Below are 24,923 nucleotides of genomic sequence, written 5' to 3'. Positions count from 1 at the left end.
GAACTGCCCCATAGGGTTTCCCAGCCAAGACCTTCCTGGAGCAGATCACTAGGCTTCCTTCTCAGGAGCCTCTGGATGGGTTCAAACTGCCAACCTTTCTGTTAGCAGTTGAGCACTTAAATATTGCACCACCAAGGCTCCTTTTCTGAGTTCTAAGACGCAGCCTAGACACAGAGACAAGCAAACACAAATGGGGGTGGAAGATGAATGCCAAGGCGCCCAGGAACGCCGGAGATGCAGAAACTGAAGGAGACAGACAGCCTTCCCCTCGAGCTGGCGCCTTGAGTTCAGACTGTTGGCCCCCTTCACGGTGGGAAAATAAATTTCTGTTCTTTAAAGCCACCCACTTGTGGTACTGGTGTTACAGCAGCACTAGGAAACTAAGATGCCTTGACAGAGAGCACGAGCGAGGCCCCCTCTGCTCGGCAGTGGTCTCGGCTCCTCTCCGCACCTGCTTCCCCGGACTCTCTTTTGCCTTGTAATCACGTCGTTTAAATCATGCTTTGAACCAAATTCTCAGCAGAACTCGGCTTCGCCAGCCTCTCCGCACCTGGTGGGAGGTGCACGCATCTCTCTCCGGGCTTAATTTATCACAGAGAAAGTGGTTTGCTGGGAGAATTCAAATGAAAAGCATCTTTGCAGTTTTCCTTAATCACATGCTGAGAGTGCTCGGGGCCCGCCGGGCTGGGCTCGTCTCGGAAGGTGTGTGGGGCCCCAGATGCTCCCGTGCGCGACTCCCCTGGGCAGAATGCGATAGTGTGAAGTGGGTCCCAGACGGTGTTGCCCAGGGAGTGTCCTGGAGACCCCCGCATCAGAGCAGGGGTTTACAAAGGCAGCTGTGCTGGGCCCCACCCCAGACCCACACAGTCAGATCCCCCAGAGGCCGGGTCCAAACCAAGACAAAAACCAAGCCTGGCTCGGGGCAACCCCGCACGCGCTCCACGGGGTTTTCAGTGGATGAATTTTGGGAAGTAGATTGCCAGGCACCTACTTCCGAGGCACCTCTGAGCAGACTTGAACTGCCAAACTTTTGGTTAGCAACCAGGCACTTAAAGTATAATTATAGCTGCACTGGTGATTCTGATGTGCTTCAAAATTTGAGAACTTTGGGGGATTGGTAGCACAGTGGTTAAAGGGCTCAGCTGCTGACCAGAAGGTCAGTGGTTTGAACCCACCAGCTGCTCCATGGGAGAAAGATGTGGTAGTCTGCTTGCATTAAGATTTCAGCCTTGGAAACCCCCTGGCGCAGTTCTGATCTGTCCTATAGGGTTGCTATGAGTCATGATCTACCTGATGGCAGCAGGTTTGGTTTTTTTGGTTTGGGTCTATAGGGTCCCAATGCCTTCGCTCTTCCCCTTGCGCTTGGTAGGGCTTGGTGATGTCTCTTCCTGGGCATCTTTGTCCTTCAACGTCTCATATCCATGGAGCATCCAGAAGTAAGTGACTTCTTAGAGCAAGACCTTTCATCCTACAAATATTTACTCAGCGCCTCCCATTTGCCAGCCGTGGTTCTCAGCACCATAGAAAGACGAGGAAGCAAAACACCAAAATCCCTTCTCTCTGGTGCTTACAACCAGTGGAGGAGACAGACAATAAAATAAAGTAAAAGGTGTAGGGTGTTAGTATTAAGTGCCAAGAAAAGAAAGCAGGGAACCTGGATAGAAAGGTCCTCCACATTAGATAGGGTGGCCTGGGAAGCCATATCGAGAAGGTGACATTTGCCCAACGAGCTGAAGGAGATGAGGGGGTGATGAGTCATATGGGTGTCTGGGAAAGAGCATTCTAGGCAGAGGGAATAGCCTGTGCAAAGGCCCTGAGGCAGGAAGGAATGTGCCTTCCAGGAGCCACAAGGCAGCCAGTGTTCTACTCCCCACCAACAGAGAAGGTTTAGGTATTTTCACAAAGCTAAACTATGCTTTTTTATGAGCCTTGCCATTTGAAGCTATGAGGGCGTTGTGGGGAGTTTTTCCTTAATCCTAGAATAATAGGCCAGTTAAGATTAATCCACTGCAAATTAGAAACCAAAATTTTATAGAAAATAGAGCAAAAGGAAAACAAACAAACTTGATTGGTTTTTTTTCTTCCTTGAGAAATGAAATAAATGCTATGACGATATTTATTTTATCTTATATTAAACAAAATGTGGCTTGAATAGCTGCCACTCTGTGCCCCTTAGAACAAGGAGTGAATCACATATTGATAATTTGTTATTTTTTGTACAGTTTTCTATAACGGCGCAATACTGCTCTGCCATTTCACAGTGGACATTCCATAAAAAGGATCAACGGAGCAGATATTTTTGAGGGCTTCCCCAGTTTTCCCGAGAGCTTCACTGTATTTTGCAATTCAAATTGCTCTCTTTTGAAGCACTTAGCATCCTTGTTGATTTTCTCTTCCTTGCTTGTTAATTGTCAGTAAATACCTGTTGAAGGGTGATTGGTAGACCTCGGCTGGATTCTCTCTGTCGGTAGTTTTTCTGGCGCTGGCGCGTGGCCATCCTCCACTATGACGAGATTTGCAGTTGCACTTTGCCGTTGATTTGCATTGTGTTTACAGCCAACAGAAAGCAGAGCCTGACCAACCAAGACGGCAGGGCTGCTGAAGTGGTGGGTAAGGGTACCTAAGGGCCGGGTATGGGTGGGGTCTGACCTCCTGAGGGGTCAGTTCATTGATGAATATTTTCTTATTCTGTGAATTTACCTTCTCTGTGTAATACCACAATGGGGCAAGGATTCAGATAACAAATATAGCACCACGGAGACCCTAAAAACCCTAAGACCTTAAAAGCAGTCATTGTGGAGTCAGTTCTGACTCATGGTGATCCCATGTGTGCAGAGTAGAACTGCATTCCGTAGCATTTTCATGGCTGTGACTTTCCAGAAGCAGATTGCCAGGCCTTTCTTCTGAGGCACCCCCTGTGTGGGTTCAAACCGTCAACCTTTCAGTTAGTAGCGGGGCGCCTTAACCGTGTCTTAGCAAAGCACCAGTTTATGCTCTGTTAGTAGTGAAAACAAAAAGATCAATGGAGGAATTAGATTCGTGGACCACACCACAGCACCCAGGCAGGGTCCAGTAGTGTTCCGGATGGTGGGAGAACAGTGAGGTCTTTATCAGGTGGAGTAAACAAAGGACTGCATGCTCACAGGCACAAAGAGGGTACATGGCAAAAAGCCACAGGGGGGTCATTAAGCTACAAATCTTTTTTTTTTTTTTTTAAACTGTGCTTTTTTTTTTTTAGGTAAAAGTTTCCAGAGCAAATTCCTTTCTCACTAAACAGTTAATACACACATTGCTTTGTGACACTGGTTGCCAACCACGTGATGTGTCAACACTCTCCCCTTCTCCACCCTGGATTCTCTGTTGCCATTTGTCCAGTTTTCCTGTCCCTTCCTGCCTGCTCATCTTTGCTTTTGGGCTGGTGGGCCCATTAGTCTCATATGTACGATTGAACTACAAAAATCATTCCTCAGTTGTGTAATTGTTGACCCTAGAGACCTGTCTAATCTTTGGCTGAAGGGCGAACCTTAGGAGTAACTTCAGTACTGAGTTGAGAGGGTGTCCGGGGGCCATACTCTTGGGGTTTCTCCAGTCTGTCAAACCAGTGAGGCTGGTCTTTGTGTGTGTATGAATTCGAATTTTGTTCTACATTTTTCTGCCACTTTGTCTGGGACCCTCTATTGTGATACCTGCCAGAGCAGCCGGTGGTGGCAACTGGGCTCAGTCTGGTGGAGGTTGTGGTAGTTGTAGTCCATTAGTCCTTTGGACGAATCTTTTCCTTGTTCTTTGGTCATCGTAATTCTCCTTTGCTCTAGCCAGGATGGAACCGGTAGATGTATCCCTGATGGCCACTGGCAGGCTTTTAAGACCCCAGTCCGTACTCACCAGAGTCAGATGTAGAACATTTTCTTTATAGACTATGTTGTGCCATTTGAGCTAGATGTCCCCGGAGACCATATGACCAGTCTTCAGCCTAGTAACTCAGTCCCTCAGGGAGTTGGGATGCGTCTAGGAATCTTCTGTGACTTTACCTTGGTCTAGTTTTGCTGACTTCCCCAGTACTGTGTACTGTCTTACCCTTCCCCAAAGTTATCACTTATCTATTGTCTAGTTAGTGTTTTTCCCTCCCCACTCTCCCCTCCCTTGTAACCATCAAAGATTGTGTCTTTCTGTGTGGGAACATTTCCATGTGTTTTTATAATAGCGGTCTCATACAGTATTTGTCCTTTTGTAATTGACTTATTTCACTCGGCATAATGCCCTCCAGGTTCATCAATGTTGTGACATGTTCTGAAAATTCATCATTGTCCTTTATCATTGTGTAGTATTCCACTATGACTGTGTACCATAGTTTGTTTATCCATTCATCTGTTGATGGGCGCTTAGGTTGACTTCATCTTTTTGTTATTACGAATAATACTGTACATTTGTTCATTCCTGTGACGGCTCTTATTTCACTTGGATATATTCCTAGGAGTGGGATTGGTGGACTGTATGGTATTTCTATTTCTAGCTTTTTAAGAAAGTGCCATAGGGCTTTTGAAAACGGTTGTACCATTTTGCATTCCCAGAACAGTACATAAGAGTTCCAATCTTCTCTCAACTCCTCCAACATTTGTTATTCTGTTATTTTTGATTCCTGCCAGTGATGTTGGGGTGAGATGGTATCTCATTGTAGTTTTGACTTGCATTTCCCTAATGGCTAGTGATCACAAGCATTTCCTCACGTGTCTGTTAGCTGCCTGAACATCTTCTTTGGTGTTCATTTCCTTTGCCCATTTTTTATTTGGATTATTTGTCTTTTTATTGTAGAGGTGCTGGATTTTCCTACAGATTTTAGAGATTAGACCTTTGTCAGATACGTCGTGTCATAGCCAAATTTTTTTCCCCAGTCTGTAGGTTCTCTTTTACTCTCTTGGTGAAGTCTTTTGATGAGCGTAAGGGTTCAATTTTTGAAAGATCTCAGTTATCTAGTTTATCTTCTAGTGTTGGTGTATTGTTAATTATGGTTTGTATCCTGTTTATGCTGTATATGAGGGCCTTAAGTATTGACCCTATTTTTTCTTCCATGATTTTTATAGTTTTTGGTTTTATATTTAGGTCTTTGATACATTTTGAATTAGTTTTTGTGTATGGTGTGAGATATGGGTCCTGTTTCATTTTTTTTGCAGATGGACATCCATTTTTGCCAGTATCGTTTGTTAAAAAGGCTATCTTTTTCCCATTTAATGGGCTGGGGGCCTTTGTCAAAGATCAGGTGGCCACAGGTAGATGGATTTACATCTGGGTTCTTGATTCTGTTTCATTGGTAAACATGTCTGTCTTTGTACGGGTACCAGGCTGTTTTGATTACCATAGCTGTATAGTAGGTTCTAAGGTCAGGTAGTGCAAGGCTTCCTACTTGTTCTCTTCTTCAATAATGCTTTACTTATCTGGATCCTCTTTCCTTTCCATATAAAGTAATGATAAGTTTTTCCATTTTGTTAAAGAATGCTGCTGGTATTTGGATTGGTATTGCATTGTATTTATAGATTGCTTTGGGTAGAATTGACGTTTTCACAATGTTGAGTCTACTTATCCATGAGCATGGTATGTTTTTCCATTTATGCAGCTCTCTTGGTTCTTCACACTAGTGCTTTTGTAGTGTTCTTTGATTAGGTTTTTTTATGTTCCTGTCTAGGTCTATTCGTAAGTATTTTATTTTTTCAGGGGCTATTATAAATGGTCTTGCTTTCCTGATTTCCTTTTCATAATTCGTTTTATTGGTGAATAGAAATCCAGCTGATTTTTGTATATTTACCTTGTGTCGTGCAACTGTGCTGAATCTATTAGTTCCAGTAGTTTTCGTGTGGGGTCTTTAGGGTTCTGTATGTATAGTGTATCATCTGCGAGTAGGGATAGTTCTACTTCTTCCTTACCATTTTGAATGCCCTTTGTTTCTTTTCCTTGGCGTATTGCTCTAGCTGGGACTTCCAGCAATGTTAAACAGGAGTGGTGATAAAGGGGATCCTTGTCTTGTTCCTGTTCTCAGAGAATGTTTTCGACTTCTCTCCACTGAAAATGATGTTGGTTGTTGGTTTTGTATAAACCAAACCTGTTGTTGTTGAGTCAATTCTGACTCACAGATGCCTTTTCTTAAGTTGAAGTATTTCCCTTCTAGTCCTATCCTACTGAGAGTTTTTGTCAGGAAAGGGTGTTGGACTTTATCAAATGCCTTTTTCTGGGTCAAGTGAGATGATCATGTGGTTCTTTTGTTTTATTTATGTCGTGGATTACACTGATCGTTCTTCTAATGTTGAATCATCCTTGTATACCTGGTATGAATCCTGTTTGGTTATGGTGTATTTTTTTTTTTTTTTTGATGTGATGCTGAATTCTATTGGCTACAATTTTGTTGAGAATTTTTGAATCTATATTCATGAGAAATCTTGGTCTGTAATTTTATTTTTTTTGTGGTGTCTTTGCCTAGTTTTAGCATCAGATTTGTGCTAGTTTCATAGAATGAATTCGTAAGTATCCATTCCTTTTCTGTGTTCTGAAATAGTGTGAGTAGTATTGATGCAAGCTCTTCTCCAATGAAGCCACCTGGGCCAGGACTTCTTTTTGTTGGGAGTTTTCTTTATTGCCATTTTAATCTCTTCTCTTGTTATGAGTCTGTTCAGATATTCTACCTCAGTTTAGGTTAGTTTGGGTTGGTAGTGTGTTTCTAGAAATTTGTCCATCTCCTCTAGGTTTTCAAATTTGTTGGAGTACAGTTTTTTTTTTTTTTTAATAATACTCTGTTATGTTCCCTTTTGTTTCTGCTGGGTCTGTTGTAATGTCCCCTATTTCATTTCTTATTTGTGTTATTCGCTTTCTTTCCTGTTTTTCTTTTGTCAGTTTGGCCAGTGGTTTGTTGATTTTTTTGATCCTTTCAAAGAACCAACTTTTGACTTTGTTGATTGTTCCTATTGTTGTTCTAATCTCTATTTCATTTATTTCTGCTCTGATCTTTGTTATTTCCTTTCTTCTGGTGGCCGTGTATATCTTTTGCTGTTCTCTTTCTATGTGTTTGAGTTGTAGGGCTGAAGTTTTGATTTTTCTCTGTCTTCTTTTTTGATGCATGCACCTATTGCTATAAATTGGACTCTGAGCCCTGCCTTTGCTGTGTCCCAAAGATTTTGGTATGATATGTTGTCATGCTCATTTGTTTCTAGAAAATTTTTATCCCATTTTTGATTTCTTCCGTTACCCAGTAGCTTTTAAGCAAGGTGTTATTCAGTTTCCATGTATTTGATTTTTTTTTTCTTGCTCTTCCTATTATTAATTTTTACTTTTATGGCATTGTGATTAGAGAAGATGCTTTGTATTATCTCAGTGTTTTGGATTTTGTTGAGGATTGTTTTGTGGCCTAAGATGTAGTCCGTTCTGGAGAATGCATTGGAAAATAATGTGTACTTTGCTGCTGTTGGGTGGAATGTCCTATATGTTTATGAGGTCAAGATGGTTGATTGTGGCCTTGAGGTCTTCTGTATCTTTGCTGAATTTCTTTCTAGTTGCTCTGCTCTTTACTGAGAGTGGTGTGTCAAAGTCTACTATTATTTTGGAACTGTCAGTTTCTCCTTTCAGTGCTGTTAGAGTTTGTTTTATGTATTTTGAAGCCCTGAGGTTGGGTGCATAGGTATTTATTATGATCATATCATCAACATGAATTGTCCTTTTAATTGTTATATAATGTTCTTCCTTGTCTTTTGTGGTGGATTCTGCCTTAAAGTCTATATTATCTGAGATTAATAATGCCACCCCTGCTCTATTTTGGTTGCTGTTTGCTTGATGTATTTTTTTTTCCATTCTTTGATTTTTAATATATTTATGTCTTCGTGTCTAAGGTGTGTCTCTTATAGATAGCATATCCTTGAGTCATTTCTTTTTTTTATCCATTCTGTCACTTTCTGTCTCTTTACGGGTAGATTTAAACCATTTACCTTCAGTAACATTGAATGTCATTGCTGTCATCTTGTAGTTCTTTTTTTGTGTGGTGTTGACATTTTCTTTGTTTCTCTTACTCTCCTGTGCTGAGCTCCTTTTGTTTGTGAAATTTCTTTTTGTTTCTTTCATTATTGTGAAATTTTGTGTTTATTGAGACTTTACGTTTTTCTTCTTTATTTTGATGAGTACCCGCAATCTGCTGCCGTTGAGTCGATTCCGACTCATAGCGACCCTATAGGACAGAGTAGAACTGCCCCATATGGTTAGATTTGCTAATTTTCTTTGTGTTCATCTCAAAATTTACCCCATATTCCTAAGTTTGAATCAGTCTTTTATTACTTGATATTGCTTTGACTTCCTCTCTATTTGAAAGTTCTATACCTACACCATGTATTCACCCTTTTGTTGTTCTGACATTGTTATCATTTACAGATTGACATCTCTAGTTCCCTGTTCTGAATTTTTTAGTTTTGTTTTATCCTTGAGAGTTCATTGCCTAGATTCAGTACTTCCAATCTAATACTTTATCCCTTCATTTAAGTTTCAGGATTCCAGGATTGACATCTGTATCTGTTTTACTTGGTGTTTTGGGTCTCTTTCCAGCAGGATGGCTTAGTGCATGTGACTAGTCTGCCATCCTGACTCTGCTCTCAAGCTACAAATCATCCTAACATTATCAATTCTATTTCCTAACCTTCTGGAACATATTGACGAAGGCATTCTTCTTGGGTCAAGCTGCATAAGCATTCTTGATAAACATCTTTCATCAAGCCTTTCTTGCCTAAACTACAGTCTTGAACCTTGCTCTTTCAGTGTTATAAGCAGCAATTCAAACTTTTACAAGAAGCTGAATTGTCCTTTAGAGATATCAGAAAAAGAGAGCTTAGGCCAAGCTGCAGTTTTTACTCAAAATGGAGTTTCAATGTAGCCCTGAGGTTAGCCATCTTAGTCTTGTCAAGCACCTCGGATTTTGGGGTCTGCATACAAAACCATTTGTGGCACTCAGGGACTTCCTGTGGAAATATAAATGTAAGTCAACATATGTATGTCAGAAGTGGTGAGACCATTAATCTTATTCATATGGCTTTAGACATTGTAGTTTAAAATTAACGAGTGCTGAGAATATTGCAAAGCCTAAAAATATTTCTCTAAAACAAACTTAGTGAATATTCAAGACATGGATCTTCTGGGCTTAAATTTTTCTAACAAATATAATCTAAAATTAGGAAGGAATTGGACTAAGAACCGGAATTTAGGAACAGTGTTATGATTTGTATTTAAGAGAGAGACAAAACCTCAATCATTTGGCTTTGGACTTGTCTTTTTGACACCAGCATTCATTTCTTCTGCTGTAAATTGAATTTTCTCTTAGGATCTGCTCCTTTTGAACCCCTCCCATGTGATTCAAGTGAGATTAACTTCACATTTAGTGACTGACTTAAGCTAAGGAGCACTGTCTACCCCTACCCCGCCCCCCAGGCCACACTTGTTAGTCCATGGATGAATACTTAATCTAATTCAACCAATGAAACCTTGGCCCTAGGATTTTTGCCTTTGGGGAGAAAATCTTTTTTTTTTTTTTCCTTTGGTGGATAAGTATGTGAGAAACAAAGCTGCTGCAGCCAACCTGTGACCATGAGAAGCAACTCTGTTGGAGGGCAAAGCCCACATGGGGGGAGAGCCGGATAGGGTCAAGTGCCTGAGGGAACTGAGGGCGTTGTTGAGCCTCTGCAGCAAGCCACACCTGAAGCCAGCCCTATCTCTGGACACTTTAACAGATGTGTTCCAGAAATGTATTATTATTATTGTTTTTGTCAGTTGCAACCACCAGAAAATTTATGAGGCTTTCTCAGGCATACACTGATGTCCTTTGGGCTGAAAGGGTTGAGGATTGAATATTCTCTAGAGCAGCCTTTAAGAAGAAGTGGTTTTACTAGAGCAGATGGGGATGTTTGCCCTGCCTTGAGGTGTGAGAGGAATCAGATCTGAAGGGGAGGTAGTTGGGACCAAGGCTGAGACTTAGAGCAGTTCCTAAAGACACGTCACAGAGAGGGGGTGTAGACCTTGAGTGTGTAATTTTGGGGGAGGAAATGGCAGCTCATTTTTAAAACTATCACTAACAATGGTCAGCTTCTTTGTCTCAGGTGGTCTTCCAAACACTTCATATACATTTCTTGTTGTTGTCAGGTGCTGTCAAGTTGATTCGAACTCATAGTGACCCCATGTGACAGAGTAGAACTGCACCATAGGGTTTTCCAGTCTGTAATATTTTTGGGAGCAGATCACAATGGAGCCACTGGGTGGGTTCGAACCTCTGACCTTTCTGTTAGCAGCTAAATGCTTAACCATTGCATCACAGATTAATTTAATCTTTATTGTAACATCACTGTAGTTAGATGTTATAATCATCCAGAGTTTACAGGCAAGCAAACTGAGTCACAGAAGTTCAGTGACTTCTCCCAGGTCTCATGGCTCGTCACTGGTGTAGCTGGAACTGAAACTCAGGAGTCTTGCTCATGATCCTTCTTTTTCCACCACTAACTCACCACGTCCCTGACCTTCATTTATGGAGTATCCAGCTCTCCTGTGGAGGTAGGAATGCCCAGGGATCCACAGCACTCCAAAAGCAAAGGTCGTTTGAAATTTCCCTTTATTTTGTAAGTTGATGCTATTTATATGTAAATCATTGTTCCCCCAGATAGATTGAATGTCTTGATGCCTTCATTTGTGTGTAGATAGCACCATAGTGTGTAATAATGAACATGTATGTAGCACTTTCTCTGTACCAACACTTTACATTGAATTGTCTCACAATAGCCTTATATGATGGCCACTGTCTTAGTTTCCTGTGGCCATCACCACAAACTACTACCAATGTGATGGTCTGAAACAACAGAAATTTGTCCTGGAGGCCTCACGTCTAAAATCAAGGTGTTGGCAGGGTTGGTTCCTTCTGGAGGCTCTGAGGCAGACTCCGTTCCACACCTCCCTTCTAGCTTTTGGTGGCTCCCAGCAACCCTTGGTGTTCCTTGGCTTGGAGGTGCATCACATCAGTCTTTGCCTCCATCATCACATGGCCTTCTTCTCTGTGTCCCTGTGTCTTCTCCTTTTCTTTCTCTCATAAGGACACCAGTCGTTGGATTTAGAGCCCATCTAAACCCAACATGATCTCATCTCAGAATCCTTAAACAATTATGTCTGCAAAGATGGCACATTCTGAGGTCCCGGGTGGGCATGGACTTTTGGGGAACACTATTCAACCCTCTAAAGACATCATCATTTTCCCTCTTTTGAAAGATGAGGAGTGTCAGCATTACAACACTAACCCAAACCAAACCCAGTGCCATCGAGTTGATTCTGACCCAGAGTGACCCTATAGGACAGAGTAGAACTGCCCCATAGAGTTTCCAAGGAGCGCCTGGTAGATTCAAACTGCCGACCCTTTGGTTAGCAGCCGTAGCACTTAACCACTACATCACCAGGGTTTTCATTACAACACTAGTAGGTGGTAAAGCTGGGCTCTGAGCCCAGGCAGCCTGCTGTAAGCACTGTCCTCACCTTCTGGGTGCCGTGGTCACAAGGGGAGGCCCAGAAATGGGAACCCCTGGACTCCAATCCTGACTCCACAGTGACCTTGCCTTATGCTTTTGGTCCAGTTAATCTCTTTGGGCCACAGAGTTCTCATTTGTAAAACTGGGATAACAGTTCCCGCTCATAGTGCTGTTAAGAGAATTAAGTGTGTTTATACTAAAACATGAGATAATTTATGTAAAGCTCTTGGAAAGGTGTGTGGCCCACGGTAGTGGCTCTCAGTAGATCTTGGCTCTTGTAATTGCACAAATATTATTGAGCACCTGTGATATTCCAGGCAGTGCTATGGTGCATACTATTTCTGGTGCCAGGCAACTATCTGTGTGTGGACAGGACAATTTATTATCAGGGTGTCAACAGTATTGTCTTGAGATGGTTGTGACTTTAAGTTGTAGCTGTCCTTGCTTGTGGGTGATCATTAGTTTAGTTTCCTTCCAATCCCTTTCCTTGTTTTGGGTTCTTTGATTTACTCTAACATATAAACATGTTTATCTAAATATTTTGGTGAATGAATTTCCAATCACTGGACTATAAGTATCTTTTGCTGCCCAAGCATGAATCTTTTTTATCTCTTACAGCTACAACAGAACATAAAATCCCCCACCTTGGCCACCTTCACACAATTTGCTTGTTTAATGACACTTCATCCAGTTTCCTTAGGTGGAAAATGGGAACAGAGATAATACCTACCCCCACGGGGTTGTGTGAGAATCAAGTGCATGAATATATGTAAGACATCAGTGTTTACACATAGAAGATGCCCAAGAAATTTTAGCATTTGTTAATAAGTTCTTTTTCTACCCTAAATAGGGTACTGGGGGAGGGTGAACCATGGTCTTGGTCTGTGGTCAAAACCATTTGAGACTCGCTGGTCTAGACTGAGTTGTGTTCCTCTGTATATTTCCAAGTGCCTCATAGACAGAGCCTACCACTCAAGAAATTTCTCCTTAAATGTTAGTAGACTGGATGAGTAATATGTGGTAGAAAAGAATCCCACAGTATTGACAATTTTAGTGTTCTGAGTGCATACTTCATCCCCCAACCCCTCCCCAAGGCAGACGGTGAATGAGGTGACTCACCCATTGCAAAGTTCTGGGGTCCCCAAGACCACGCTCACTTTTAACACTGACTGCAAGGTCGGGAGCACCCAAGACCAAACCTCAGGTTCAGTAATTTACTAGAAGGACTCACAGGACTCAGAAAAGCTGTTGTATTCATGATGGTGAAAAAATACAGCTTAAAATCAGCTACAGGAAGAGGCTTATGGGACAGGGTCCAGGAGATCCCAGGCATGACCTTCCAGTTGTCCTCTCCTAGTGGAGTCATGGATGGTGCTAATTCCCCTAGCAACGTGGAATATTGCCTACCAGGGAAGCTCACCTGAGCCATGGCATCCAGAATATATACTTGGAGTTGGTCATATAGACCTCGCTAATCACCACATGGTTGACTTCAGTCTCCAGCCCCTCCAGAGGTTGAGCTGATACTGCAGGTCCCAAAGCCTCCTCCATAAATGACATTGTTAGCATGGACTATCTGGCGTGGCCCAAGGCCTCCAGCTAAACAAAGACGCTTTTCAGGCAGGACGTTCCAAGGGCTGCGAAGCCACCTCCCAGGAAAATGGCATCTGAATCCCTGGAGGGAGTCGCCCACACTGTCAAGGACTTCTCAGGAGGCCCCATGTGCAGGAGCTGTGTGAACGTCTTCATCAGCCTGTGTAAAGGCCCACAAACAAAACCCAAACCAGCTGCCACTGAGTGTGCCCCACCTCACGGCCACTCCATGTGTGTCAGAGTAGAACTGTGCTCCAGAGCGTTCTCAATGGTTGATTTTTCAGAAGTAGATCACGCTTTTCTCCCGGAATGCCTCTGGGTGTACTCGAACCTCCAACCTTTTGGTTAGCATCTGAGCACATTAACCGTCTGTGCTACCCAGGAGCTCCATAAAGATCTATGAGGGAAAAAGGAGGCAGGAATGTTTCTTTTTCTTTTTTTTTTTTCTAATTTATTTTATTTTTTGTTGTCGTTGAGAATATACACAGCAAAACATACACCAATTTAACAGTTCCTACGTGTACAATTCAGTGACATTGATTATCTTCTTTGAATTATACAAGCATTCTCACCCTCTCTTTTTTATTTAATTAAATATGCAGGCTTTTGAATCCCCTGACTCCACCCAAGGGTCCCTGTGGTAGGTGGCAAAATCTGGGGGCTTCCGGAAAACCCTCCATGTGCAACTCCTCCCACTGTTTGAAATGTTACCACTTGAGGTTTCCCTTTGGGTCTTAAAGGTGTTTTGATTTTGATAAATCCTTCTTTTTAAAGTTTCCGCCTCCCCTGGGAGGGCTCATTCACCTATTTCTACCTGGCCTTGACGACCCTGTAGTCACATGTGGATTCCGTTATTTAATCTCTTTGAGGGCATCTTTGTGTCCCAGTCCTGGCTGTGTCGTCCTGTCTGTCTCCGCTGGCTCTTTGCCGACAGATCTCTAATTCCTGCACGGGCTGTTGTCTGAACTTGGCAGTCCTCTTTTGTCCTGTGAGAAGAGTGTCCAGAGCCTCACTGGGCACTGACCCTTGCCCCACAGGCCTGGGGGGTCAGCGACCCTACAGCTGAGCACCACCAACACTGCAGGGTGAGTCCTCTCAAGCCAGAGCCTCCCTCTGGGTATTAGGTACATTTATTTAAGGCCCACATGTAGTGGGGCAGCTCCATGGTGGTGCAGTCATCCTGGCTGTTCTCCGACGTGTTCACAGCATTTCCGGGGGATCCCAAGCCCGCTCTGGAGGACTTGACCTGCCCTGGCGTCCTGGCTGTTAGAGGGGCCAGTTCTGGCTTAGCAGCAGTGGCGGGGTCATTGTAGGATCAGGAGAGATTGATGATACCCAGACCTGACCTCTCCTGGCCTTTCTCTGTGTCCAGAGCATCTCACACCTCGATTCTTCCTTGTGGACTGGGTTCTGGGAACATGTCGCTGGGTGGCTTCTGCTGCTCCATCTGGCCCGAGTGCTGTGCCTGCTGTCTCTCCAGGCTGTGCCAGCCCAGGACCTTTCCCAGCCTCTCTGCCCATGGGTCACCATGTCTCTGAGTGCAGCAGGTCTGCAGATCCATCGCTCCTGCACATACCTGTCTCATACCTGTCTCGCTGATGTCACGCTGGGCTCCCTGGACCAGAATGCAGTCTGCTCCAGTGTTTAGATGGAAAATTGATGCATGCAGCAGAACGCTGGGGCTGGTGTTTAAACCGCTTGTGTAAGTAAAGGGCTTACAAAACAACTGACTGCCACCCTCCCCACGCCCCCAGAGGAACGAGGAGGTGTTCTGATGGTTTTTCCCAGGAGATCTGCTCGCACTCTGTATTTTATTACCTCTGTAGCACTAAAATGGCCTTGCATATTTTTTCTTTCCACCCAACAGAATTAAGGCTGCAGCAGGAGTGAAGATAACAGCGGTGAGAGTCAGCAGTGAGGACCAGTGGGCCGTCCAGGAGGACATAGAAAACAGCAGTGAGCAGACCACGGCCACCCTCACCTGCGTGGGCCACCACTCGGACACGCAGAGCAGGTGAGCGGCAGATCCTCAAGGCACCTTGGCAGTGACGGGGTGAGCGGTGGCTGCAAGAGCAGATAGCGAAATAATGAGCTATTTTGCTTTTAAGGCACGAGGCTGCTCCATTGAACAGTAATGTGTTCTGGTTGGCTCATTGGCACGGCTCAGACACACACCTTCCAGCGGCCTCGTTAGTGGGATGTGCCACGTATGAAGCTTTTATCCATGGCGCTCTTTATACGCAAATGACCCAATTAAGTTGACAGTTTCAAAAATTACCTAAACTCACATTTGCCGCAGTGTGGGGTTTGATAACAGTATTTTAAAATTTTATTATTGTTATTGTTTGCAATGAGGAGTTGAAGACTGAAGTGGGGAAAATAGAATTTAAGAGGCAAGGAGAAAATGTACTTTTTTATGAGCAAAGTGAAGGTGGCTAGAGCTTTTGGGTAATTGTCCTTTACTGCGTAAATGTAGTCGTTTTGTAGATATCACACCTGGGAATTGGTGCGTGGCTTAGACTTCAGAACGCTAAGCCAGGTGAACTTGATGTTGCTGGCAGGCAGCCATCTGCTTCAGCTTAGATGCTGGCCTTGGGGCTCGTAGGGTTGAAGTCACCTGGGACGGCGCTGAGACAGCTCATTGCTCATGATCTTGTATCAGGACGCCCAACAGGTAGAAAGAGGTCTCACTACTGTTGCAACAGACTCCACTACGCACAATCTCTGTCTTTAAAAATATATATAATAAGAAGTTTGCCATTTCAGCCATTTTTAAGTATATAATCCAGTGACACTAATTCCATTCACCATGTTATGCAACCATCACTGCCATGTCCAAATGTTTTTCAGCACCCGAAATGGAAACTCAGAGCCCCTGAGTGGTGCAGCCCCTGAGTGGTTAAGAGCTTGGCTGCTAACCAAAAGGCTGGCAGTTCAAGTCCACCCAGGGGCACCTCGGAAGAAAGGCCTGGCACTCTGCTTCTGAAAGATCACAGCCATCGACAACCCTGTGGGGCACAGTTCTACTCGGAGCAAATGGGGTTGTCATGAGTTGGAATCGACTCAGTGGCAACTGGTTTGATTTTTTTTTTTTTTTTTACTAAACAGAAACTCAGTACCCCTCAAGGAATAGCTTCCTGTATCCTTGTCCCCCTAGCCCCGGTAACCACTAATAAGCACTGGTCTCTGTGCATTTGCCTATTCTGGGTATTTCATGTCAGTGGGATCCTGCAATACTTGTTCTTTCGGGCTGGATGTGTCTCACTCACGATTAAGTTTTCAAGGTTCACCCATGTCGTAGTGTGCATTGGGGCTTCATTTCCCTTTATAGCTGAATTACTCTGCAGTCTCTCGGTCCCCACCCTCTTCCCCTTTATTGGGCCGCCATCTGTCTGAGAGGAGCCCTGGTGGCCCAACAGTTAAACACTCGTCTGCCAACGAAAAGGTTGGTGGTTTGAACCCACCCAGTGCCTCCGCAGAAGAAAGGCCTGGTGATCAGTGAAGGTTGTGTTGTTGTTGTCAGGTGCCATTGAGTTGAGTCCAAATCGTAGCAGCCCCGTGTGACAGAACAGAACTGCCCCACAGGTTTTTCTTGGCTGTAATTTTTACAAGAGCAGATCACTAGGTCTTTTTCCAGTGCAACAACGGCTAGGAGTATTTGAATCACCAGCCTTTCGGTTAGCAGCTGAGTGCTTAACCATTGTGCCACCAGGGCTCCTTCTGTAAAGATTACAGCCTAAAAAACCCTATGGGGCAGTTCTACTCTGTCACATGGGGTCAAAATGAGTTGAAATCGACTCAGTGGCACCCAACCACACTAAACATCTATATGGGACTGTGTCTTAGTTATCTCGTGCTGCTATAACAGAAATGCCACAAGTGGATGGCTTTAACAAAGAGAAGTTTACCCTCTCGAAGTCTAGGAGGCTAGAAGTCCGAATTCAGGGTGCCAGCTCCAGGGGAAGGCTTTCTCTCTCTGTCAGCTCTGGGGGAAGGTCCTTGTCATCAATCTTCCCCTGGTCGAGGAGCTTCTCAGGTGCAGGAACCCTAGGTCCAAAGGATACGCTCTGCTCCTGGTGCTACTTTCTTGGTGGTATGAGGTCCCCATGTCTCTCTGTTCGCTTCTCTCTTTTATATTTCAGAAGAGATTGGCTTAAGACACAATCTAATCTTGTAGATTGAGTCCTACCTCATTAACATAATTGCTGCTAATCCCACATCATTAACATCATAGAGGTAGGATTTACAATACACGGGAAAATCACATCAGATGACAAAATGGTGGACAATCACACAATACTGGGAATCATGAACTAGCCAAGTTGACATATATTTTTGGGGGACACAGTTCAGTCCATGACAGATGGCTTAAGTGGTCTGGCTGGTATGCCACTCGGGAAAACAGCCCCCCTGTTTAAAGCCATCCTTGGTTCACACTCATCCAGGATGAGGCTCAAAGTCCTCAGCTTGGTACCTAACACTGTCTTTTGCCACAACTGTTTCTCGTTTCCTCCTTTTTGAGTCTGTGAGCTCTTTAGGGCCCACAGTGTTAGGCACAGAGGAGGCATTCCCTGAGTGGAAGAGAGAGTGGAGGAGGGGAGCCTGAGAAATAGGGTGATCGAATTGAGTCTGCCCTTTCCAGTGGAGTCACATGGTGAGATTTGCCTGTTCTTGAGTGATCCCATCCAACCCCAGCTGGAACTCTGCTCTGCCTGGCTTTGAAGGTCTCTTTCAAAAGGAGAGAAGTGACTCAGGTTGAGCAGTTAAAAGCCTCTATTAGAGAATCATTTGATCTAGTGACTTGGATGCCTCTTGTCTGAACTCAACGTTCTGGCTGTCGTTCTTTACATCCATTGAAAGAATGTCCAACTCTGTACCTCACTTGACCCAGTTTTCGTGGAAATCTGTATCTGCCAGCTGAACAATCATCTATGGAGAGAAGCTAGAATTTTTATGTGTGTTCAGGTGCTTTCGTTTGCAAGTGGTCAAATACCCACGTAAAAATGGCTGCAACAGTACCCAAAAACAAAATCCGTTGCCGTTGTGTTGAACCCAACTCATGATGACCCCATGTGTTACAGACTAGAACCGTGCTCCATGGGGTTTTCTTGTCTTTCTTCTCTATTATACCTGGTCTGCTGGCTGTCATCTTCCAGCTTGTTTCCTCATGGTCACAAGATGGCTGCAGCCGTTCCAGACATCACAAACTCACCCAGCCATATCTGAAGGCTGGAAGACCAGGGGACTTCTCCTCATACATCTCTTTTTGTCAGGGGAGAAAACCTACCCAACAGTACCCCTGAAAGTCTTCTCTTTAGATCTCACTGGTAAGCAGTGGGTTCCATGCCTTTGTCCAGGAAGCAGGGAGTCTGGGAAAGTGTGTGTTGGGATTATTTTCAGGCTTTGTGGAGGAAGGCAGGCACCCTGTTGACCCAGTGGTTAAGCGCTTGGCTGCTAACCAAAAAGTTGGCAGTTTGGACCACCAGCTACTCTGTAGGAGAAAGATCTGGCAGTTTGCTTCGGTGAAGACTACATCCTTGGAAACCCTGTGGGGCAGTTCTACCCAGTCCTATAGGGTCACTGTGAGTTGGAATTGACTTGATGGCAACGGATTTGGCTTTTTGGGTTTGGTAGTTGAAGGTGGTCTCTGCTGCTCAGGGAGAAGGATAGGAGAATGGCTGCTGGGAGGTCAGCCAGCAGTGCCTGCCACACGCTTCAAAGGTGGCATCTCTCAGGGTTATAGCTTGAGTCTCTGTGTGCACAACGGCCCTATGTGTTTGTGACCCTGGTGGAAGGCTTCCTCTTGGTTGCTGAGGTGACGTCAGGTGGGCTTTGTCCAATGGCGCCATTAGGCACTGTGCTAAAGAAGCCCAAGCAAAAAGGGACTTAAGACTCTCATGGAAAAGTCCAGGGGTGGACTAGTGCAGGGTTGCCTGCATTCAGCTGCTCAGCCAGTGTCCTCAGTGACCCGTCCCCTTGGCTTTGCTTTGGGCGGACTTTTTCTCAGGTAGGCTATTCTCTCCTGGGGGCAAGATGGCACCAGCTGCTACCATGTCTGTTCCGCTGACTCAGCCACTTGAGGAATAAGTTTCTCTCCCCAGACAGGCCCCCACAAGTCCTGTGGCTGGTTGTTGTTGTCTCACCTTGGGGTAACTTGGACCATGTGTCCACCCTGAACCCATCACTGTAGCCAGCCCTGGAAGCAGGGGTAGGTGGAACCCACCTGAACCACATGGGCTGAGCATGAGGGAGGAGCTTTGGGAGGACTGAATGCTGGAAGGGAGAGACTTCAGGTGGCCCTGCAAGTACAGGTCTTGCTGACCCACGTGCTGTGCAAGAGGAGTCTGGATAGGGTTTTCTGACTGTACACCCTCAGAAATACATGCTTATGTGTATATATATGTTGTTGTATGCCATCGAGTTGATTCTGACTCATAGCAACCCTATAGGGCAGAGTAGAACTGCCCCATAGTTTTTCCTTGGCTATAATCTTTATGCAAGCAAGCTGCCACATCTTTCTCCCGTGGAGCGACTGGTAGGTTTGAACTGCTGGCCTTTCAGTTAGCAGCTGAGAACTTAACTGCTGCACCACTAGGGCTCTCTCTGTATTTATATATATGTATGATTCTCGGGTAGTGCAGTTAACATGCTCTCTGCTAACTGAGAGACTGGTGGCTCAAGTCCTTCCAGAGGTACCTTGGAAGAAAGACCTGCCAATCTACCTCCAAAAGGTCACAGCCATTGAAAATCCTATGGAGCACAGTTCTACTCTGACACACGTGGGTCCCCATGAGTCAGAATCAACTCAGTGGTAACTGGCAACTGGTGTTACATATGTATGTGTGTGAACGTGCGTATATATGTGTGTGTGTACACATATATATATATACATGCATACATGCGTGTGTGTGTATGTATGGTATCCATGGTCTATGCATAGAAAATTAATTTTGTTGAAATATTTGACTGATCAAATGGTGATATCTTAAATGGAAAAGACAACGCAGGCTGTGGTTATTACTTGGTTTTCTGAGAATCAATTCTGCATTCGTTTCAGAAGAGATAAAAAAAGATTACATGAGGGAAAAAAATAGTTATATAACCAGAGTTACATAATTCTGAGACACCCTGACATCTGAGTGTCCTCTCTCTCCATCTCTTCACACTCAGGCTCTGACCTCCCTTGGGCTGTAAGAAGGGCAGGTATATTGCTTTGGTGTGACAGTCTATGCCTATCCAATAGCCCTCTAAAAGCCATCCATAATCTACATGAACAATTGGTTCTTTTTATACCTTTTTGTTGAATTGTGATATCAAATGAGGTGTGAAATGCAGGCTCACGGGCCCTGTTTGCCAGCTAACAAAGTGAATATATGAATACATCCCTAGCAAAACAGGCTGCAGAAAGCTGTAATCTCTGAAATGTGACAACCTTTGGTGGAATAGAGTTTTTAATAGAATATAATGTACAAACTGCCTGAGCCACTGCGATAAGAATTAAAAATGTGTTGTATGGAAAGACCCATTGCACTCTGTGAGAAAGGCAGGAAAGGTCTTAATTTAAAATATTTTAATGAACACCCGTTGTGAAGAAATGTGAGTGATGAAGATGAAAACCACAAGATAAAGAGTCATGTTGCCAAAAGAGGAGAGAAGAGATTAGAAAAAATAAGCAAATTTGAAAGTGTTCAGGCAGATAACACGGATCCGAAGGAAATGAAAGCGAGAAGATGGACTATTTGCATGGAAGCCACGTGTAACCCGATAGCTTGAGGTGAGGTCGTTCCTTGCAAGATTTGTTTGGCTGCTGGGGTCCACACCTCAGGGAAAATGAGCTGTAACTTTTTGTGTCTTTTTTTTTTTTTTTTAGAAACCGTAATGCAGAATTCGTTCTTATCTAAAAGTCACAGTTGTTGTTAGTTGCTGTCGATTTGCCTTTGACTCGTGGTGACCGTATGTATAACGGACGAAAACGTTGCCTGGTCCTTCGTCGACTTTGTGACCCTCCGTATGCTCAAGTCCGTTGCTGGGGCTGTAGTGTCAGACCACCTCGCTGAGGGCCTCCTTTGTTTTTGCTGACCCTCTACCAAGCGTGATGTTCTTTTCTAGGAATTGGTTAGAGTAGAGACAGAGAAAAGCTCGGTGGTCCGTCACAGAGGATTGTGCTGCTCCATAGGGTAGAAGAACAAAGGCATGAAATAGACAGCATCAAAAAATGAACACACCCTGCTTTGTTTTAACCCCGACTCAAGATAAAAGCCAAATGTTGACTGCGAGGTGCTACCATACTTGAAAATACGTAGCTGACCTTTTAGGAGTTTTTACTTACATACTTTAATCCAGAAAATATTATAACCGATTGAGCACAGGAAGGGATCATCATTTTTATAGACTTGACTAACCCATTTGCTGCATTTGTGAAATGTAACATTAAACATTTGTGACAGTTGAACGTTAAACAAAAAACAGTGTTAACATTAAGAAGGTTATTATGTCAAGTGTCATTGTATAGATTTATGAATCATGAACCAGGGTAAATCTTTTGTTGTGTTCAACAATTCAAATCTTTTGCTGTGTTTAACAGTTCTTACTTAAAAAAAAAAAAAAAAAAAAGAACAGAGATGGTTAAGTGATATAACAACTGCTTCTGTTTTTAAGAAGCACAAGTCATTTTTCCTCCCTGACTCAGCTCTGTGTTGGTTTCTTTCCTTCTGTAAAAGGTTGTAATGAGAGGGAAGAGACAGAACACTTGGAACCTTGTAATGTCCACAAGGAAAATTTGTGTGGTCCTCGTGTCCATTTGCTGCTGTTCATAAGATTTTCACTGGCCAATATTTTTAGAAGTAGATCTCCAGGTCCTTCTTCCTAGTCTGTCTTAGCTGAAACCTGTCCACTACGGATTACTTTGCTGGTATTTGAAATACTGGTTGCATAGCTTCCAGCATCACAACAAGAGGCCAGCCACCACAGTATGACAAAGTGACAGATGAGTGGTGGACTGTGAAGAGGACTTGAAGCCCTTATTAATGAAGAGCAAAGACCACAGCCTTCAGTATGGATTACACCTCAACATAAAGAAAAGAGAAATTGTCACAACTGGACTAATAAGCAACACCATGATAAATGGAGAAAAGATTGAAGTTGTCAAGGACCTCATTTTCCTTGAATCCACGATCAATGCCTATGGAAGCAGCAGTCAAGAAATCAAAGAATGTATTGCTTTTGAATAGTTTATTTTTTTCAAAAGACTTGAAATAGTCTCTGGTACCTAAAAAAAAAGACCTCTTTAAGGTGTTAAAAAGCAAAGATGTCACTGAGGACTGAGGTGCCCCTGACCCAAGCCACGGTATTTTTAGTTGCCTCATATACATGCGAAAGCTGGACAATGAATAAGGAAGAATGAAGAAGAATTGATGCCTCCGAATTGTGGCGTTGGTGAAGAATATTGAATATACCGTTGACTACCAGAAGAACTAACTAGCCTGTCTTGGAAGAAGTACAGCCAGAGTGCTCCTTGGAAGCGAGGATGGTGAGACTTCATCTCACGTACTTTGGACATGTTATCAGGAGGGACCAGTCCCTGGAGAAGGACATCATCCCTGGTAAGGTAGAAGGTCAGCAAAAAAGAGGAAGGCCCTCGAGGAGATAGATTGGCATAGTGGCTGCAACAGTGGGCTGCAACATAGGAACAATTGTGAGGATGGCACAGGACCTGGCAGTGTTTTGTTCTGCAGTACATCTGGTAGCTATGAGTTGGAACGGACTCGATGGCACCTACAACAACAGTTGTTTATCCTTATTTTACTTTAAAAATGTATAGAGAAACCATACATGCTTGTTTAGTCGCCAGAAACTATTTTAAGTCTTTTGAGGGGGGGAAAAAAAAAACACTGTTCAATGTCAGAAATAAGAATCTTTTGAGGCTGATAACTGTTATGATTCCCATTTAACAGACATGTAAATTGAGGCACAGGCAGTTTAAATGCTTTCTAAGGTCTCAGAGTTAGTAAGTAGCCAATGCAATCTGACTTTAGAGTCCACTTTTTGTTTTTTTGGTGAAAATATACTCAATCATACACTCAGTAATTTCTATCTGTACCATTCGGTGACATTGATTACATTCTTCAAGTTGTGCAAATATTCTCGCCATCCTCCAAATTTTTCTACCAGCATTGACTTAGATTCACAGCCCCCTAAGCTTCTCATTACCTCTTGAAATGGTTGAACATCGGCTAATTCTTTTTGGTATAATGACTCTGGGCATTCCTTCCGTCTTCTTTTGTTGCTTCCTGTGTCATTTAATATTCTCCCCATAGAATCCTTTACCTACTGCAACTCAAGGCTTGAATTTTTTCTTCAGTTCTTTCAGCTTGAGAAACGCCAAGTGTGTTCTCCCCTTTTGGTTTTCCATCTCCAGCTCTTTGCACATGTCATTATAATACTTTGTCTTTTCAAGCTGCCTTTTGAAATCTGTGTTCAGTTCTTTTACTTCATCAATTCTTCCTTTAGCTTTAGCTGCTCAACACTCAAGAGCAAGTTTCAGAGTCTCCTCTGACATCCATCTTGGTCTTTTCTTTCTTTCCTGTCTTTTCTTTCCTCATGGATGATGTCCTTGATGTCATTCCACAACTCGTCTGGTCTTTGGTCTCTAGTGTTCAATGCATCAAATCTATTCTTCAGGTGGTCTCTAAATTCAGGTGGGATATACTCAAGGTCATATTTTGGCTCTTGTGGACTTGCTCTGATTTTCTTGAGTTTCAGCTTGAACTTGCATATGAGCAATTGATGGTCTATTCCACAGTCGGCCCCTGGCCTTGTTTTGACTGACGATATCGAGCTTTTCCATCGTCTCTTTCCACAGATGTAGTCAATTTGTTTTCTGTGTGTTCCATTCGGCGAGGTCCATGTGTATAGTCGCCGTTTATGGTGGTGAAAGAAGATATTTGCAATGAAGAAGTCGTTGGTCTTGCAAAATTCTATCATTCGATCTCCAGCATTGTTTCTATCACCAAGGCCATATTTTCCAACTACTGATCCTTCTTTGTTTCCTACTTCCACATTCCAGTCACCAGTAATTATCAATGCATCTTGATTGCGTGTTCGATCAATTTCAGACTGCAGCAGCTGATAAAAACTTCTATTTCTTTATCTTTGGCCCTAGTGGTTGGTGTGTAAATTTGAATAATACTTGTATTAACTAGCCTTTCTTTGTAGGCGTATGGATGTTATCCTATCACTGACAGTGTTGTACTTCAGGCTAGATCTTGAAATGTTCTTTTTGACGATGAATGCAACACCATTCCTCTTTGAGTTGTCATTCCCAGCATAGTAGACTATATGATTGCCTGATTCAAAATGGCCAATATCAGTCCACTTCAGCTCACTAATGCCTAGGATATCGATGTTTATGCATTCCATTTCATTTTTGACGACTTCCAGGAAGCATCAAAAGAAGATGGGAGGAATACACAGAGTCATTATACCGAAAAGAATTAGTCAATGTTCAACCATTTCAAGAGGTAGCATATGATCAGGAACCAATGGTACTGAAGGAAGAAGTCCAAGCTGCTCTGAGGGCATTGGAGAAAAACAATGATCCAGGAATTGATGGAATATCAATTGAGATGTTTCAACAAATGGATGCAGCATTGGAGGTGCTCACTCGTCTATGCCAAGAAATATGACTGGAAGAGATCCATATTTATGCCTATTCCCAAGAACGGTGATCCAACCAAATGTGGAAATTATAGAACAATATCATTAATATCATACGCAAGCAAAATTTTGCTGAAGATCATTCAAACGTGGCTGCAG

The 24,923-nt window shown here is 43.4% G+C and overlaps 1 protein-coding gene across 1 annotated transcript in view; it reads left to right on the top strand.

Moving 5' to 3' along the window:
- Positions 1–24,923, top strand: part of LOC126065533 (transmembrane protein 132B) — a 432,522-nt gene that overhangs the window by 231,444 nt on the left and 176,155 nt on the right. The window contains exon 3 of the mRNA XM_049865632.1: positions 14,977–15,123. Within this exon, the coding sequence (XP_049721589.1) occupies positions 14,977–15,123 (147 nt within the window). The remainder of the gene's footprint in view (positions 1–14,976; positions 15,124–24,923) is intronic.

This window comes from Elephas maximus, chromosome 22, assembly GCF_024166365.1.
Source record: "Elephas maximus indicus isolate mEleMax1 chromosome 22, mEleMax1 primary haplotype, whole genome shotgun sequence".
Taxonomy (NCBI): Eukaryota; Metazoa; Chordata; class Mammalia; order Proboscidea; family Elephantidae; genus Elephas; species Elephas maximus.
This window is presented reverse-complemented; position numbering and strand designations above follow the sequence as displayed.